Below are 16,117 nucleotides of genomic sequence, written 5' to 3'. Positions count from 1 at the left end.
ATTGAGGGAGCGCAGGTGTGCTAAAGCCACAGCTGGAAGACAAATCATCGATACGCCGTGTTCATTTGATCACTTTGCAATTCCATGCGCTGTACTTCCAGCGCAGTTTATGTAAAGTTTGACACGCCGCATTAAAGCGAGCCGGCTGATGAGCGCGGAAGCAAAACAAGCAGCAGCGCGTGTCGGCTTCCCAATTGGCACCCGGGCCCCGCAGTGTCGTATTCCGCACCGCCGTAAATACTTTACGGCGTCTGTTTTCTTTCACGCCGCCCACCCAGGTGCGCAAACAGGGCAGATGACGTTTAGTAGACAAAGACAGGAAGTTCTTTTGTGCAGCAGGTGTGAAGCTCAAACATGATCAGACTCGTTTAGTATTATTAACAATTGCTCAGAGCCATAACAACATTATGGGGTGACTTTAAAACTGAAATGGATGCTATTTAAATAGTAATAAAAGTCCTTTTTTGCTGGTTTGGATTGAAAAGGTTTGTTTTTTTCAAGGGAACCAGAGATGGGCAACTTAAAACACACAAACACACTTAAACGATATTGACGTACTCATCATACCTGAAAAAAAAAAATCAACTGGTGCAATGTGAACTGAAATAAATACGCAAAATATGAGGAATCTGCCAAGCTCTCAAATCAAAAGTGCAGGTAGACCGGACAGGCCGATGATCGGCACCGATATTGGACATTTTGAGGAATATCGGTATCGGCCTTTTTTTTAAATCTGACGACCGATAAAAAGTAAATCTCAAACCATTTTAAACTCAGGGAACTATTTATTTAAATTTTCAGTTGACTATAACCTTTTGATTTGTTTGACTTTAACTCATTCACTCCCACCCATTTTCACTGAAGCAACCCCCTTCGCTCCCGGCTGTTTTACTGGATTTTGAGTAGATTTTGCAAGGCCTACAGAATATCGTGTTCTATTGCTATAAAAACATGGAACCTAACAAAAGACACATTAGTCTCTTCTTTCAGCAGAAAAAAATATATATTTGTATCTGTTTCTGTTTTGCAGCAATTAGCATTAGAATATAGCTAAGTTTCATCATTATTCACAAACCTGTTCAAAACACTGGGGAAAATAACCTTTTTGCAACATGGCCCTGGTTGATCTCTTATACTCTGCTTCCACTTGCTGGCCGTTTTTGCTTTAAATGATCTATTCAGGTCAGAGGCTGCATCAACGCCTTCTGTATGCTCTAGCATAAAAAACTAACATGAAAAACGTATTCATATATTTTGGGGATCATGGCACTATTTAAAATAGAACATTTTTATACGTTTTTGGGAGCAATTGAGTTGATACAAATAAATGTGAAAGTTAAAGATTTCAGGTATTTTAAAACGTTATTATGTTTATTGGAACTGGATTGAAACGACAGAAACAGAAAATGTTAGAAAAGGGAATGGTAGGAAAGGTGAAGAAACGAAGACAGTGCAAGGCAAAGATTGAAGGAAATGCCTGGCGTGTGTGACGAGCACCTGGTGAGGCTGGAAGGGGGTAGATAAGAAACACGTGGGAATTGGAGGCGGCGGAGATAGGAGAGAAGTGGAGGAATTTCCGCTTAAAATTGGAAGTTATAGTGAAGAGACAGAAGAAGAAGAAGAACCCTCATTGAGTTGATATCATTGTTTATGACCTTATCATACCAAGTATTTCTATTCATTTTGCATTTTGGAGCAAAATAAGTGACAGGAAATTGCATGTCGTATGTGAAATAAAACCGAAAATGTTGATGTTGGTGAGCAGGTCATGTCATTTTGACTTGTCTTTCACTAATTGAAGCAGCTCCCAGAATGGATGCGATTGTATTCACTAAGTTGGGACGTTCATTAAATTGGAGTGTATTTTCACACTCGTGGAAAAAGGTGCATGTGTGTCTGTCTATATATAAATACTGTATATCGTCGCTGTCCTGTGAAAAACACTTAAGTCCATGGGGTTTTTTTTCAGTTTCATCCCATAAACGTAAAAATGTATAAAAATTAAAAAAATTACATATAGTGTTTTTCACAGAACGGCAATGATATATAAGCTGCATGATACATATACTGTACATATATTGTATGCCTATATGTATGTGTATTTACTTTAAGTATAATAGGGGTGTTAAAAATGACTTGAATTGAAAAACATTTTGAAGTTAAAAGATGTGAGTACATCAAATTAGAAGAAAATTGAATTGCTCCACTTCAAAATATATATCAAGATGCATATCAATTCATCTCTTTTATTGGAGAGATGCACACCCCTAAAGTATATATATATATATATATATATATATATATATATATATATATATATATATATATATATATATATATATATATATATATATTTATAGGGAATTTATGATTGGAAAAAAGCCAACTGGAGCGAAGTCTGCACTTATGTAACACTGCAAATGTTGCATTTTACCAAATTACTCAAACTGGAACTCCAATTACCACAAATTTGGTGCTGTGTATTTTCTGTCAACGACTGTTTGTTATCTGATGCAACAGCACCACCTACTGGCAAAACGGCGTCTTGTCTAATCTTTCCGAGGGCCCCCCCCTGAATCTAATTGACACGTTTTGCTGGTTCAGCTGAGTCCACACTTTGTATCACATCGTGTTAAGATGACACCCAGCCTCTCATTTGCAAATGAAGAGGCTGCTGCTATAAATACACCGGCCTTGTAAAAGAGTGGAAAATGGTGTCACGGCCTAAAAATAAAGTTGCCGTGACAACGTGAGGTACTTAAAAATAAGTTGCTTTCTCTTGTGTTTCAGGCCCAAAAGAATGAGAGGGAGTCTATTAGGCAGAAGTTGGCCCTGGGCAGTTTCTTCGACGATGGACCGGGCATCTACACCAGCTGCAGCAAGAGCGGCAAGCCCAGCCTGTCGTCACGGTAACGTCACTTTCATTCCCTCTCCATCATTATCACCATTCGGATAAAGATAGCAGTGAGATGAAGGCTAACACACATATAGACAATCACATGCATACTGTTCCCTCCTGGAGCTCATGTTATGAATACTTCCGTGCATTTTAATGTCCGTAGATTCGAATGAAACAGCCTCATATTTGATGCGTGACGTCAGAACCCGATCTCGTAATATTGTGAATTACAATCGCGCTATCATTAGGATTTAATGTTAGTAATGTTGTTGTGGTCGTTGAATGGATATCTTGTGAGGAAGAAGAAAGTGGCAATAGACCGTAAGCAGTTACTAGTGATGAAAATCTGCCGTTGTTGTTTTTATATTCTATAACTTTTATCAGACTATGTTCACATGGCACAATATTTTGCACCATTCTAAATGTTCCTCGAGCACAGTGATTCTTAACGTGTAGCACAATGGCTCCCTCTGGTGATCAACAAAAGAATTACAGTTTTGTTGTATTTAACTTTTGAGTTTACTAAAGCATTTAATCAATAAAAACTGTTAAAAATATATATATTTAGATGCAATTTTTCTTTTAGGTTTATGTGTAATACATTTTAATTGAATCGTTATTTATTTATTTATTTTCATGTGTGCTATATTTGGAAAATGGTACTGTATAATATGCATGTATCAACAAAGAGTGTGAATACAAAATAATAAAATATGCATTTATTTTATGAATAACTCTTAAGATTATTTCTTACAGTCTTTTGCCACTTTCATGTATCTGCTCAACAACTGAAAATTCACTTTAACTCAAAAGCTTTACAGTAATTCTGTCTTGTTTATGAATTATGAATAGAAAGATTTGATATCAGTTTTGATAAAAGCAGCGTGACCACGACTCATCAAGAACCAAGCATTTATGATTGCCATATCAAATATTCTCCATGAATCATTCAGATTTCCTGTTTTGGCCTGCCAGAAAGTTTGAACTCATGAAGCTTCTGTATTTAAGCAGCAGAGAGAGTTTGCACCATCGGAGTCATCGCCCTTTAAAGTTCTATTTTAATCAGCGCTGATTGGATGCCCTGCTGTGTGATCAATCAGCTGTGCTTGTAATTACTGCATTGAATAAGCAGATTATTGATCTGCATTCAGAGCTGGATCCACAGTTCTTCGTGATGCTTTAAAAAAAAAAAAAAAAACTGTCGGTGTCATCCGTATTGGACCAGAACTGCTTCCTGCATTGATCTGCATTGGAGACAAGCAGGGAGATGATTAAAAACACGAGGCCTCGTAGAGTCAGTCCTCACCCTGCATTAGGATCTCGTGGAGGCAGCTCGGGAGTCTTGCTTTTAACTACAAGAGCACAAAGCGGTGCTCCTTGGACACTTCATTAGGTACAGCTTGGTGGGCTGGGCCTTCAGGGGCGTACGGAACTTCACCCAGTTTGTAATGCCACCAGCATCATGTCGCAACGCATGGACGCTTGTTTTAGTCTGCTCTAGTCTGCTCTAAGTTTATTCATGCGCAGTATAGTATGTATGATTGTACTTACAAACATGACCAGTCTGAGTAGACTTCATATCATTTTTTGTCATGACGTGACAAAAAGATCAAACATTTCAATATAATACATCCGACGCACCAAAGATGCTGATTATAAAAAACGTATTCATGCGTGCAGATCACTACAGATGTGTTTTGCCAGTCAAAGTTGGCTGTAACAAGTTTTGATCTGGCCATCCAGTGAGAGGACAGAAAAAAATCAGCTGTGAGGACTAATTTGAAATCTTGATTGGTTAATGAGAACAAACCTATTGCAGGATCAAATCTGATTGGGCGTAAAAAAAAATCCAACATCCACATGTACTGGAAGCTATGGAAGCCCATTGCCACCTGTATTTTACCTGTCACAGTATATTTATATATATATATATATATTTATTTATTTATTAATTTTTATGTCAGAAATTGATTTCCGCCTGTAAAAAAAAGTGTAATTCTGTCAGAAACCCATTAACGCCTGTAAAAAAAATAATAATAATAATTTTTTGTGGGGGAGGGCATTGTTATGACAGGTGCTGCTTTGTGCCTGTAAAAAAAAATTATATTTTTTGGGGTGGATTTTTTTTTTTTATGTCAGAAACCCATTTCGACCTTTTTTTTTTTTTTGTGGATTTTTTTTGTACTGTACTTAACAGGTTTTTTTTGTTTGTTTTTGCCGAAAGCTACAGAAGCCTATTTCTGGCAGTAGAAAATTTGCTTTTTGGTGGATTTCTTTGTTTCGTTTTTTGTTTTCTTTCGTCAGAAGCACATTTCCACAAGTGATTATTTCACCTTTTGTGACACAAATTCCACTTTTTCCCCCACTGGTGGAAAAAGGCTTCTGGTGAAAATAAAAAATAAGAATACACAAAATAAAAACACACACACAAGTAAAAAACACAAATATTAAGAATTCAGGTTCTAAGGTCAGGCGAGAAAGCCTTTGCTGCCCACTCAATGCCTAATGATCTCCAGTTAAGGAGTTGAATCAAGCATTCTGCATTCATAACAATAATAATGCGGCATTTTGATTGACACGGTCATAACATGTTTCCTGCATCACGCTGAGAGCTGTTTGTAATATTTATCATCAAATGTATTATTGACAAGCATGGTTATCTCCCCCCCCCCCCCCCCCGTGCTTCCCTCCCTCCCGCAGGCTGCAGAGCGGCATGAACCTGCAGATCTGCTTCGTCAACGACAGCGGCAGCGACAAGGACAGCGATGCGGACGACAGCAAGACGGAGACCAGTCTGGACACGCCCCTGTCCCCCATGGTAGGCTCAACCTGACACCAGACATGACCGGGGTGCGCAGCTCTCTTGGGTTTAGCGGCCATATGGACGTGTGCGCCCACGTTTTCTGGCCCGTTAACCAATTCCAGGTCTGCAAATGAGGAATGAATTGGAATACGCTCAGCCGGGTCACGGATGGCTGGGCGCATTAACTTCCTGTCAGCCTGAAACACAGTTAACACAAAGAGAAGGAAATGTTCATCCGTACTCTTCTGCTGATTATGTCAAGTCAGTAATGTTAACAGAATATTAAGGCTGAACGATTTTGAAAAATTATGTAATTGCAATTTTTTTCCTCAATATTGAGATTGCGATTTAATATGCAATTTTTTTTTCAAGGTCTCTTTCCATGTATTTTTTAACCTTGAAAAAAATCACAATTACATTATCTTTTGTAAACGGTTAAACTGTACTGTGTGTGGTGTGTTTCGATAATCAATATAGCACCTCGCATATTTGGCAAGACGAGGCAACTTTATGTATAAAGCACATTTCATACATAAGACAACTCAATGGGTTTCACACAAGCAAAAACACAACATCCAAAAGCATAACAAACACCACAACTGAAGACATTCGCAAATAAAAACTATGAAATAAAATTTAGCTTTCTGAAAAGACCATAGAGACAAATTAATTTGAAAAAATGCCAAAAAGGAATGAGAAAAAAACATAGTTTATAACCTGGCTTTATAAACACTTGTACTGACTGGGGCTGACTTCACTTCCGTTGGCAATTTATTGCATTTGCATGCAGCATAACACCTAAATGCTGCTTCACCATGTTTGCTTTGAAACCTGGGCTCCTCTAATAGGTCCAAGATGGATATTTTGGAAAATACTATCTGAAGCTTTTATACCAAAAAAAATTACATTGAGTAGGACTTATTATTGTTTTATTTACTTCCTTGTTTGTCTGTCAGGGCGCTTCTTTGATTGATTGATTGTCTCTTCACATCACGATTGACGGAGTAAAATGATTTCTTCTTCCCCACACACATGAAGGTTTTTGGTCGTAAATATTAGAAATATTTAACTCATTTGCTCCCAAAAGTGTATTAAACCCCTTCTATTTTAAATATTGCCATGGTCCCAAAAACGTATTTATATGTTTTTACTGTGTGTTTTTTTATGCTTGAGCTTGGTAGCAGTGGTAGTTATTACAAAAAACGGCCAGCAAGTGGCAGCAGAGTATAAAGTATATAGATTAACCAGGGCCATGTTGCAACAAGCTCTTTTCCCCAGTGTTTTCAACAGGTTTGTGAATAATAATAAAACTTAGCTATATTCTAATGCTAATTGCTGAAAACAGATACAAATATGCTTTTTTTCCTGATGAAAGAAGAGACTCTAATCTTTCTCATGTTTTTATAGCAATAGAACACAATATTCTGTGGGCCTTGCAAAATCAGTCAAAATCCAGTAAAACAACCGGGAGGGAAGGGGGTTGCTTCGGTGAAAATGACTGGGAGTGAATGAATTAATATTTAAGCTTGATAATCGTGGTGTTTGTTTGACATCCTAGGTTGGGAAGGCATAAAATTAAAATATATATATATATGTTTTAAATGCAGATGGCTCATAAATTAGGCTAGATAGGACAACTCTACAAAATCTGACCTTGTCCTTTTCTCGCTTCTTTTTTTTTTTTTTTTTTGGGATTTTTTTGCCCGGCACAGTCCAAGCAGAGTTCGTCCTACTCGGACCGGGAAACCACCGAGGAGGACTCCGAGTCCCTGGAGGACATGGACTTCCTGAGTCGACAGAAGAAGCTCCAGGCGGAGGCCAAGCTGGCGCTGGCCATGGCCAAGCCCATGGCCAAGATGCAGGTGGAGGTGGAGAAACAGAACCGTAAAAAGTCGCCCGTGGTCGATCTGGTGAGTAGCACGCTCATCCAGATTGAATGTATCGTCAATAGAATGCAGCGCTTGGTTTTGATTGAGACTACAGCTATACCTAATATTGTGGCCCATAGGTGTACACATTGAACAGGCCTTATCTGTGTTTTAACCATGTCACAGGAAGTCCGCGTTTAAAGGATGTAAGGCCCTGCTCATCATTATTTCATCCTTTTTTTTCTGGCCCGCTGCCTCCCGCAGTAGCACACACACATACACACAGCGATGGCGCCACACGTCGTATTTCCACGCGGACTCGCGGGCTTTACTTATTCAGGGAAGTGGAGGGAGGCTCCATCCATAATTCATCCAGAGAAAAGCAGCGGCTCGTGTGTTGAGGAAGCCAACAGCGCTCAGCAGTCACACAGCATCACTGTCACATCACATTCCACACTCAACACACAAAGAGAATCCCAAAGTGCATCAAGGCCACGCAATGCCGGCAATATACAAGCCTGTCAACCTGTAATGGACAGAAAAAGTCTACACACCCCCTGTTGAAATGCCAGGTTTGTGTGAGAAATTTCCACCAGTAAAGTGATCTATAACCTGTCAATTCAACTGATTAAAATTAAAAAATTAAAAAATTCAAGACAGGATGTTAAAATACCTGAAAAAATGTCAGTTTGTTCAAAGAAAAATGTCTATTGACTTGATCAGCAATTGTCCTCCCCTATACACATATGTACTTTTACACTCATATTCTTACAATTTTATTTTTTACCTCTTTCTCATTTAATACTACAAATGTATTCTAATAAAATCCGAATTTTATTTTTGCAAATCTGACTTTTTGTTAAAAGTTATCCTTTCTTTTAAATACAACTCTACTTTAGTGTAAAGTTAGAAGATTTTCTTTTACCATTGCAGTAGTACTCAATTGTTGTTTCAACATTTTTTTTGTTCAGTGTTTGTCACACAAAATTACAATAGTTTTCAAGAAAAATGTCTAATTATTTTTCAGCTATTATTTTTAATCATCAGATAATTTAATTCTTCTCAAATGTTTTTTGCCTCATAGTATTCCTATATTTTTGCCATAAAATCTTGAATTTTATCCTTTTAATATCCCAACATTTTTTTGTGTTTTAATTAATATCGCTATGTTCCACTTTATTTTTTGCAAATTCCAACTTTTCACTTGAATTTTTAATTTTCTTATTGTAATAAACAACGTTTTTCACATAAAATTATCATGTGATTCATTTATACGTATGAAATTAGAGCCTTCTCTTTTCATATTGCAACATTATTCTTGAACATTTCTTTTTTCTATGACATTGTTCTCCTAAAATCACAACTTTATTCCCCATGTATTTTTAAAAGCCTTATGTTATGGCATTTTTAATTATTGTTTTAATTTGTTCTCATAATTCATCTCTTTATTCCTGCATTTTTCTCCCTTTGTGGCCATAGGCGAAGCAAACCCAACTTTATTTTTCCAACACTTTTTTGAAAACAATAACTGTGACTGTAACTAATTGCTGTATGTAATAATAATAATAATAATAATAATGATAATAATAATAAATAAACTAAAATATTATTTTTCTAATAGAAATCCACATCTTTCAAACAAACTCCTGCAGCACCTCCACTGTGTCTTAAACTGTCTCAGTCTTCATTTTAGTCACAATGACGTCACATCAATTTGCCCGCCCAGCCAGGAAGTGCTAACTCGCAATTAGATGTCACAAATGCAATACAGCACTCACACAACTTGATCTGTATCAGTTGCTTCACCTAATCAGACGCAGCGAGACAGAGAACGGATGTCCCACAAGTTCCTCAATCGGCATTGACTCATTGTCACTGGTTGGTTCACTGACATTTAAGCTGCCATACCGCGATATGTTCCCTCTTATGACAGAAACTTGTCAACAGACTCGGTCTAACCTAGAATCTAATTTATCACCGCATCGCCCACTCGTGTTTTTATTGTATGACCGTGAACATCTGTAAAGCGAAACCGAAAATGTGAAAGTGAAAGGTAGCCGGAAAACTAGCGAGAGTTCATGCAAATATTAACAGTGTGTTTATTTAGCTGCTCTGGCTGGAGATGGGAGCGATAAGTCGAAATAATGCAGCTCTTGTTGCTTTTATTATTGTCAACAACTGAAAACATGCAACAACTGCTTACAAGTCATTTTCTCATTAAGTGAAACGGAAAATATATCAATCATATTTGGACACAGTAAGGATATTAAAACAGCTGATGCATTAGTTGAAAGGGCTCTGCTGCCCTCTAGTGCACACTTGGAACACGACAGTGTCACTGAGTTCATTTGCTCTTCATTTAGTTTCCTCAGATAGAAGCATGTCTTGTAAAAAAAAATAAAAAATAAAACGTTAATTATCACAGTGATTGTCCAAAAGAAAAAAGGAACAAATAAAAAACTAAACAACCCTGATTAGAAATAAACATTCCTTCCAATATTTACAGCAATTCTTATATCAACTTATATTACCTTTGATATTGGCAAATATGGAATGTTGACAGTTATTAATGCAGCATTAATTAGGGCAGTGATTCGAAAACTTGGGGCCACAAAATAATTTCAATTTTGCACCTGTGGGTTGTGACTGTGAGGCAGCGTATTTTGACAAATTCATAAATACAAATTAGCTAATGCTGTTGCCAAGGAGATGCTCAGTTACAGTTCAGCTTCCTACCACTAGTTGGCAATAAGGCAGCAGTGTCATACAGGCCATCTTAGTTTTTAGGGCAAGTTTGTTATTTTTTATTAGTCTTTATTTTTCAAAACAAAAACATAAAAGCTTAGTTTTCTTAGTTTCTGCATTACTTTTATTTTTAATATTTGGCGTATTTTTTTAGTGCAAGTGTTTTTTTTTATGTCGGTAACTATTATGTTGCAAAGTAAACTACAATTCTCAAACAACTGTTTGACCTTCCTTCTGCTGTACAACAATATCGAAATAAATACATTTAAAATGAACCCCAAAAGCCCATGTATGAAATTAACTGACAAAGATGAAAATGAAGGACATTTTTGTGATAATTATAGTTAGTTTTAGTTAGTTTCCTAAACATAAGTTAGTAGTTTCAACTAACTTCTTTTATTTTCGTCAACAAAATTAGCTTTTCCAATGTTAGCTATTTTGTTAGTTTTTGTATACTATTTTAACCTTGCCCTGAAGTGGTCGCCAGCCAATCGCAGGTCACATATTGTCAAACAACCGATTGTGTCATATTTCGAAGGCTCGTCCTTTGTATTCAATCCGTTGTCTGTTTTAATCCGGCAGCTGCCACACATGCCTCACATCAGTGAATGTCTCATGAAAAGAAGCCTGAAGCCCGCCGACCTGAGGGACATGACGCTGGGACAGCTCCAGGTTATCGTCAACGATCTGCACTCCCAGATCGAGAGTGAGTGCACACACACACACACCCTCGTACCATAAAACACGCGACTGCATCTCGAACCGCTACTTTCATTTGCAGAAACCCTCGGTGGATGTGAAAGTCAAATGTGTCACTCAGTTTAAGCTGTTGTTAATGTTTTACTCTCAAATTTACCGTCACTGAAGCGTACATGTCGATGACCTTTCAACTCGGCAGTGAATAATCTTGCACCTTGCACAGAAATAAACAAAACAAAAAAGTCCCCACGTTCCAAAACTGTGAGCTTCTTTTGAATTCAAAAAGCTCATTCTTTAGTTGGTGTTCCTCAGGGAACAGTACCTGAAACATTTGGTTTGGCACCACAACGCCGCATGTAGATGACGTCCTCACTGGCAATGACATTTTTGGGGTTGTTTTGTTGTCTTTGTTGTTGTTTTAGATGAGAATAACATCCAATCAATTATTCCACCAAATAGTAATTTGAAACGGTCATGAGTATTTTGAAATCAGGGCAAAGCTACGTGGCAGGTTTTTTTTAAATTTAGTTTTCAAAGCAGACTTGTTCATTTGTAAATTTTTATTTATATTTGTTTTAGTATTTTTTTATATCTCTATATATTTAATAAACGTAAAATGTAAAAGCTCACTAATTATATTAGGGTAATAAAGTAAACGACAGTTCTTTGCAAGTAAGCGCTTTTCAGGGTTAAAAACCGCACACACATTCACACACACACCAGTGGTCGGCTGCTGCCAGGTCCACTGGGAGCAAATCGGGGTTCAGTGACTCGCTGAAGGACACTTCGACATGGTCACCAGGGATGAGGTTCGAATCCACAACCTCATGGATGGGAGACAACCACTCTACCACTGAACCATGCCACCCCATTTGTTTGACCTTCCTTCTTCTGTATACTTCAATAAATACATTTGAAATGAACCCAAAAAATTTATTAAGTGAATTTTCGCTATGTTTAAAGTTAGCTATCATCATCATGTACTTGCAGAGGTGGCAAATCCAGGTCCAGAAAGTAAAAACCCTGCCACAGTTTGACTTTATCCTCAAGTGCTAGTTAGCTAGCTCACTAGCTAGCTCCCATGGTGCTCATTTACCTGCTCGGGAGCTAGCTAGCTAGCTAGCATCAATGGCTAAAGCCAAACTGTGGCAGGGTTTTTACTTTCTGGACCTGGATTTCCCACCTCTGACTTGTTCTTGACCTCTCACCCAAAGTCAGCTCGGATAGGCTTTAGCTAACCCGCCACCCGAAGCGTCCTTCGCTCGCTATATGGATGTATAATGTGTCTGTTGTTGACTCCTTGTCATCTTGTAGGTCTGAACGAGGAGTTAGTGCAGCTGCTGGTGGTCAGAGACGAGCTCCACATGGAACAAGATGCCATGCTGGTCGACATTGAGGACTTCACCAGGTGAGGGGGCCTTATTTTTAACACCCTCTTTAGGTTAAGATTGGGTCAAAAATAACCCAATTATGGGTCAAAAATAGACAGAACCTCTACTTGGGTCATTTTGACCCCACTTTTAATCAAAACCTGGGTGTTTTTGTATAAAACAACACAGAAAATTGGGTCAGGTTAATTTTACCCAAAATGTAGTCATTTTCAATTAAATAAGACGAAAATTTTGGTCAGATCCTCTGCTCGGGTTAATTTAACCCAACATTTGGGTAAAAAATCGAGTCATTTTCAATGAAATAACACAAAAATTTGGGTTAGATCCTCCACTTGGGTCAATTTAAATCAACTTTGGGTCAAAAATTGGGTCATTTTGTATAAAACAACCCATAAAATTGGGTCAGATCCCCTACTTGGGTCAATTTGAACCAATATTCTGGGTTTTGCACAAAAAAATTATCAATTTGTACATAAGAACCCATAAAGTTAGGTCAGTTGGGTTAATTTTGCTGAAATTTGGGTGAAAATGTGGGTAATTTTGTTTAAAACAACGGAGGGCATTGGGTCAAATTGACCCTTAAAGTGGATCGGTCCATTTTTCATCCATAATTGGGTTACTTTTGACCCAATTGTTTTTAGAGTGCATATTCCAAATTCTAATCCCATATGCGGCACAAGGAAATGGAACTTGGAATACATCCCCAAAATAGGGACTAGAAGCAAGCATATTTTATTTGTTCTTATTTCTTTTTTTATAATTTTTTTTTTTTTTAATAAAATAAAATGAAGCATCTTTTCTCCATTGTCTTCCTTCCAGGCATGCTGAGAGCCAGCAGAAGCATTTGGCTGAGAAGACCCTTTCCAAATAAGATGGGACCTGCTCCACCGTCACCGCCCCTCCGCCGCCTCAACCAAACCCGAGCCCCTCGCCAACACCCCCCCCCCCTCCCCATCTTGATCCAAATTTGCCCGCTTGTCTCCTCCGCTGCCCTCCCGCCCCGCCACCCCCCGGCCCAGAAGAGCGCCGCCATCTTTCATCCGCTTGCGTGGCTTAATCCAGGGGAGCTCGTCCCACCTCCCTCGAAGAAGGAGGAGAGGAAAGGGATTGTTGTATTGTCATGGATTCTGTCCCAGCTTCCTGTGCTGTGATCGGCCTTGCTTCGCTCTCGTTTCCTTACAACTTTCTACATTCGCCACTAAATTATTACTGTCAAATGCAAAAAAATTGTGGGGGGGAAAAACAAATCAAGTTATAGTGAAAACTTTAGTAGAAAGTCAGTTTTAAGATTAAAAAAAAAGAAAAGAAAAAAGAAACAACACTGTATAAAAAAAAAAGATGGCTAATTATCTTCGGAGCATTTTAAGTTGGACTGTAAAGTATTTCAACCTGTTTTTATTCTGCACAAATGGTAGTTTTCAACTGAGAAATGTTTATTTGGAGGTGCTAAAAGAGTGTAAAGGAAACATGCCTGCCTTGTAGTGGAGTCGTAGCTTTTGGTAAATACATTCACTCCAATTGCTCTTCAACATTTTGTGAATGTTGATTTTTTCGGACACGAGTCATTTTCCAAAAGAATCGCTGTGTTAATATCGTTTTCATCCGACTGTGCTCAGAAACTTTATTTGAGGGAAGAACATGTTATTGTACAGATATGTAAAATAAAGAATAAACTTTGTTTCATATACGCTGGCCCCTGCCGCGCTCTCATTTGCTTCCTCTTTCACAGGCCGCAGAGAATGAGGTGTTAGCCGCAAGTGTTGACACGGGTCACCGTGCGCGTGCGCTGACAGAGTGCCGCTCAGGTTTCACTGGTTGAAGGCCAGGAAACTCCTGTTGACTGGCACTCGCTCACCGCTGCAGTTTCCCAACATGCTCTCGTTCTCGGGCGCGATAAATGCATCGCTCGTCCTGTGGTCAAAAGTGAGAGGCCGCGAGATGTAAGAAGACGGTGATGTCATGTTTCAAGCCTGGAGGAAATTTTCACCATCACGTAATGAAAAAATAAGGGCTATTTATCATCATGCATCATCATATGTATGTTTTTTGTTTTTCATTACTATGTTCCAAAACATTGCAATAAATAATTGGATACATTCCTCAATAGAGTTATTACATTTATCTTCAGGCTCGATCAGGGGTCCTTTTTGCGTCTTATGTCGTTACTAACTATTAGGGATGTCAGGCAATTAACATTTTTAATCGTAATTAATCGCATGACTTCAAGAGTTAACTCACGATTAATCGCAAATTTTATATCTGTTCTAAATGTACAATAAACATTTTCTTCTAAGTTTTCATACTCTTGCTAACATAAAAGTGAGAAGAAATGTTTAACTAATAGAAATATGGCTACATATTTTAGTCATTGATACAGTAATTTCATAATAATTCATAAAATTGAGTTAAAATGTACTTAATATGTACTGTACTGTAAAAACGAGTGTAATATTGATTTGTGTTGGTCATATTTCTGCCACTAGATGGCATAATTGCATTTGTAAGACATTGGTGACAGCTCAGTGCATTTTTCTTTTCATATTAAGAGCTATCTAATCTTTAACTTGTGAAACATTTTTTAAATTGTAAAATACAACTTGATCCCAGTCTCCACAAATATATGCATTATTATTATAAAATTTATTACTGCTAAATTTTGACGTGGACGTGTCTGCTGCGTTGCGATTGGAATTCCCCCAGTAGAGGTTTTCCAAGTAAGGGGCGGTCAATCGCGCGTTAGAAAAATTTGTGCCATTAAAGGAACTTAAATTAACTCAAAATTAACGCACTAATTTTACACCCCTATTATCTATATAACTACATTGTTCCACTATAATACTGTACATATTATTAATGATAACAATAATAAGGCCACGTGTTGAAAAAGATCTGAAACAAAAGGACTTCACGTTAAAACATATAACAGATAATGTTCAAAAGTGAAATTTATCACATTAAAAAATATTTTTTAAATTGTTTTTTCTGCAGTTACAAAAATACACTTCCGTGTTACAGCGATACATATTTCATTTAAAAGTAAAATGATTTTTTTGTAATGGTATAATCATATTTGTACAAATTTAAAATGAATATAGAAGTACAATATAAAATATGTATAACAAAAAAAACTGCACTTAAATGATTTTATTCAAACATATTGCACATAAATTACAAAAGAAATACCTAAATTAATATTTAAAAGCAAGAATTTTTTTAAGGGATACTACCATTTGCAAGATTAAGAAGATCATATTTTGTCTAAAATTAACGTGATAACTTCATTAATTTTCATTTATAATGAAAACCTCTAATAACATATTTTGCCACTAGCTGTCGACTGAAGATGACATCACGCATGCTCAAAAAAAGGAAACAACCAATCGTAGCTCAGTTTGCTAACGTCACATGACCAAACCCAGAAAACAGGTGAGCCGTGATTGGTCGTTACCTGATCTCTGAGCACCATGATGTCATTTTCAGTCTACAGCAATTGTCAAAATGTGTTTTTTTTTTAAGTAATATAAACATGAAAAAAATGGCGTAGTGAAATTAAAAACATGATGTGAAGGATAATAGTTTGTTCAATTATGGTTCAACTTAAAAGGGGAAAACAAAAAAATATAGCAAAATATCACGATTGTTATTCATCTCACATAACAGTTTGACATTTTGGTACAGATATTAGCAAGGGAAGATGACGCACGGGATTTCC

At 37.4% G+C, this 16,117-nt stretch overlaps 1 protein-coding gene across 1 annotated transcript in view; it reads left to right on the top strand.

Moving 5' to 3' along the window:
* The window catches only part of schip1 (schwannomin interacting protein 1), a 240,859-nt gene extending 226,767 nt beyond the window's left edge, over positions 1-14,092 (top strand). Inside the window, exons 10-15 of the mRNA XM_086080872.1 lie at positions 2,791-2,909; positions 5,600-5,717; positions 7,415-7,612; positions 10,898-11,021; positions 12,329-12,422; positions 13,225-14,092. Of these exons, the coding sequence (XP_085936998.1) occupies positions 2,791-2,909; positions 5,600-5,717; positions 7,415-7,612; positions 10,898-11,021; positions 12,329-12,422; positions 13,225-13,276 (705 nt within the window). The 3' untranslated portion in view covers positions 13,277-14,092. The remainder of the gene's footprint in view (positions 1-2,790; positions 2,910-5,599; positions 5,718-7,414; positions 7,613-10,897; positions 11,022-12,328; positions 12,423-13,224) is intronic.
* Positions 14,093-16,117: the final 2,025 nt, after the last annotated feature.

Source organism: Leptonotus elevatus, chromosome 7, assembly GCF_054856555.1.
Source record: "Leptonotus elevatus isolate MCC_2025b chromosome 7, RoL_Lele_1.0, whole genome shotgun sequence".
NCBI lineage: Eukaryota > Metazoa > Chordata > Actinopteri > Syngnathiformes > Syngnathidae > Leptonotus > Leptonotus elevatus.
This window is presented reverse-complemented; position numbering and strand designations above follow the sequence as displayed.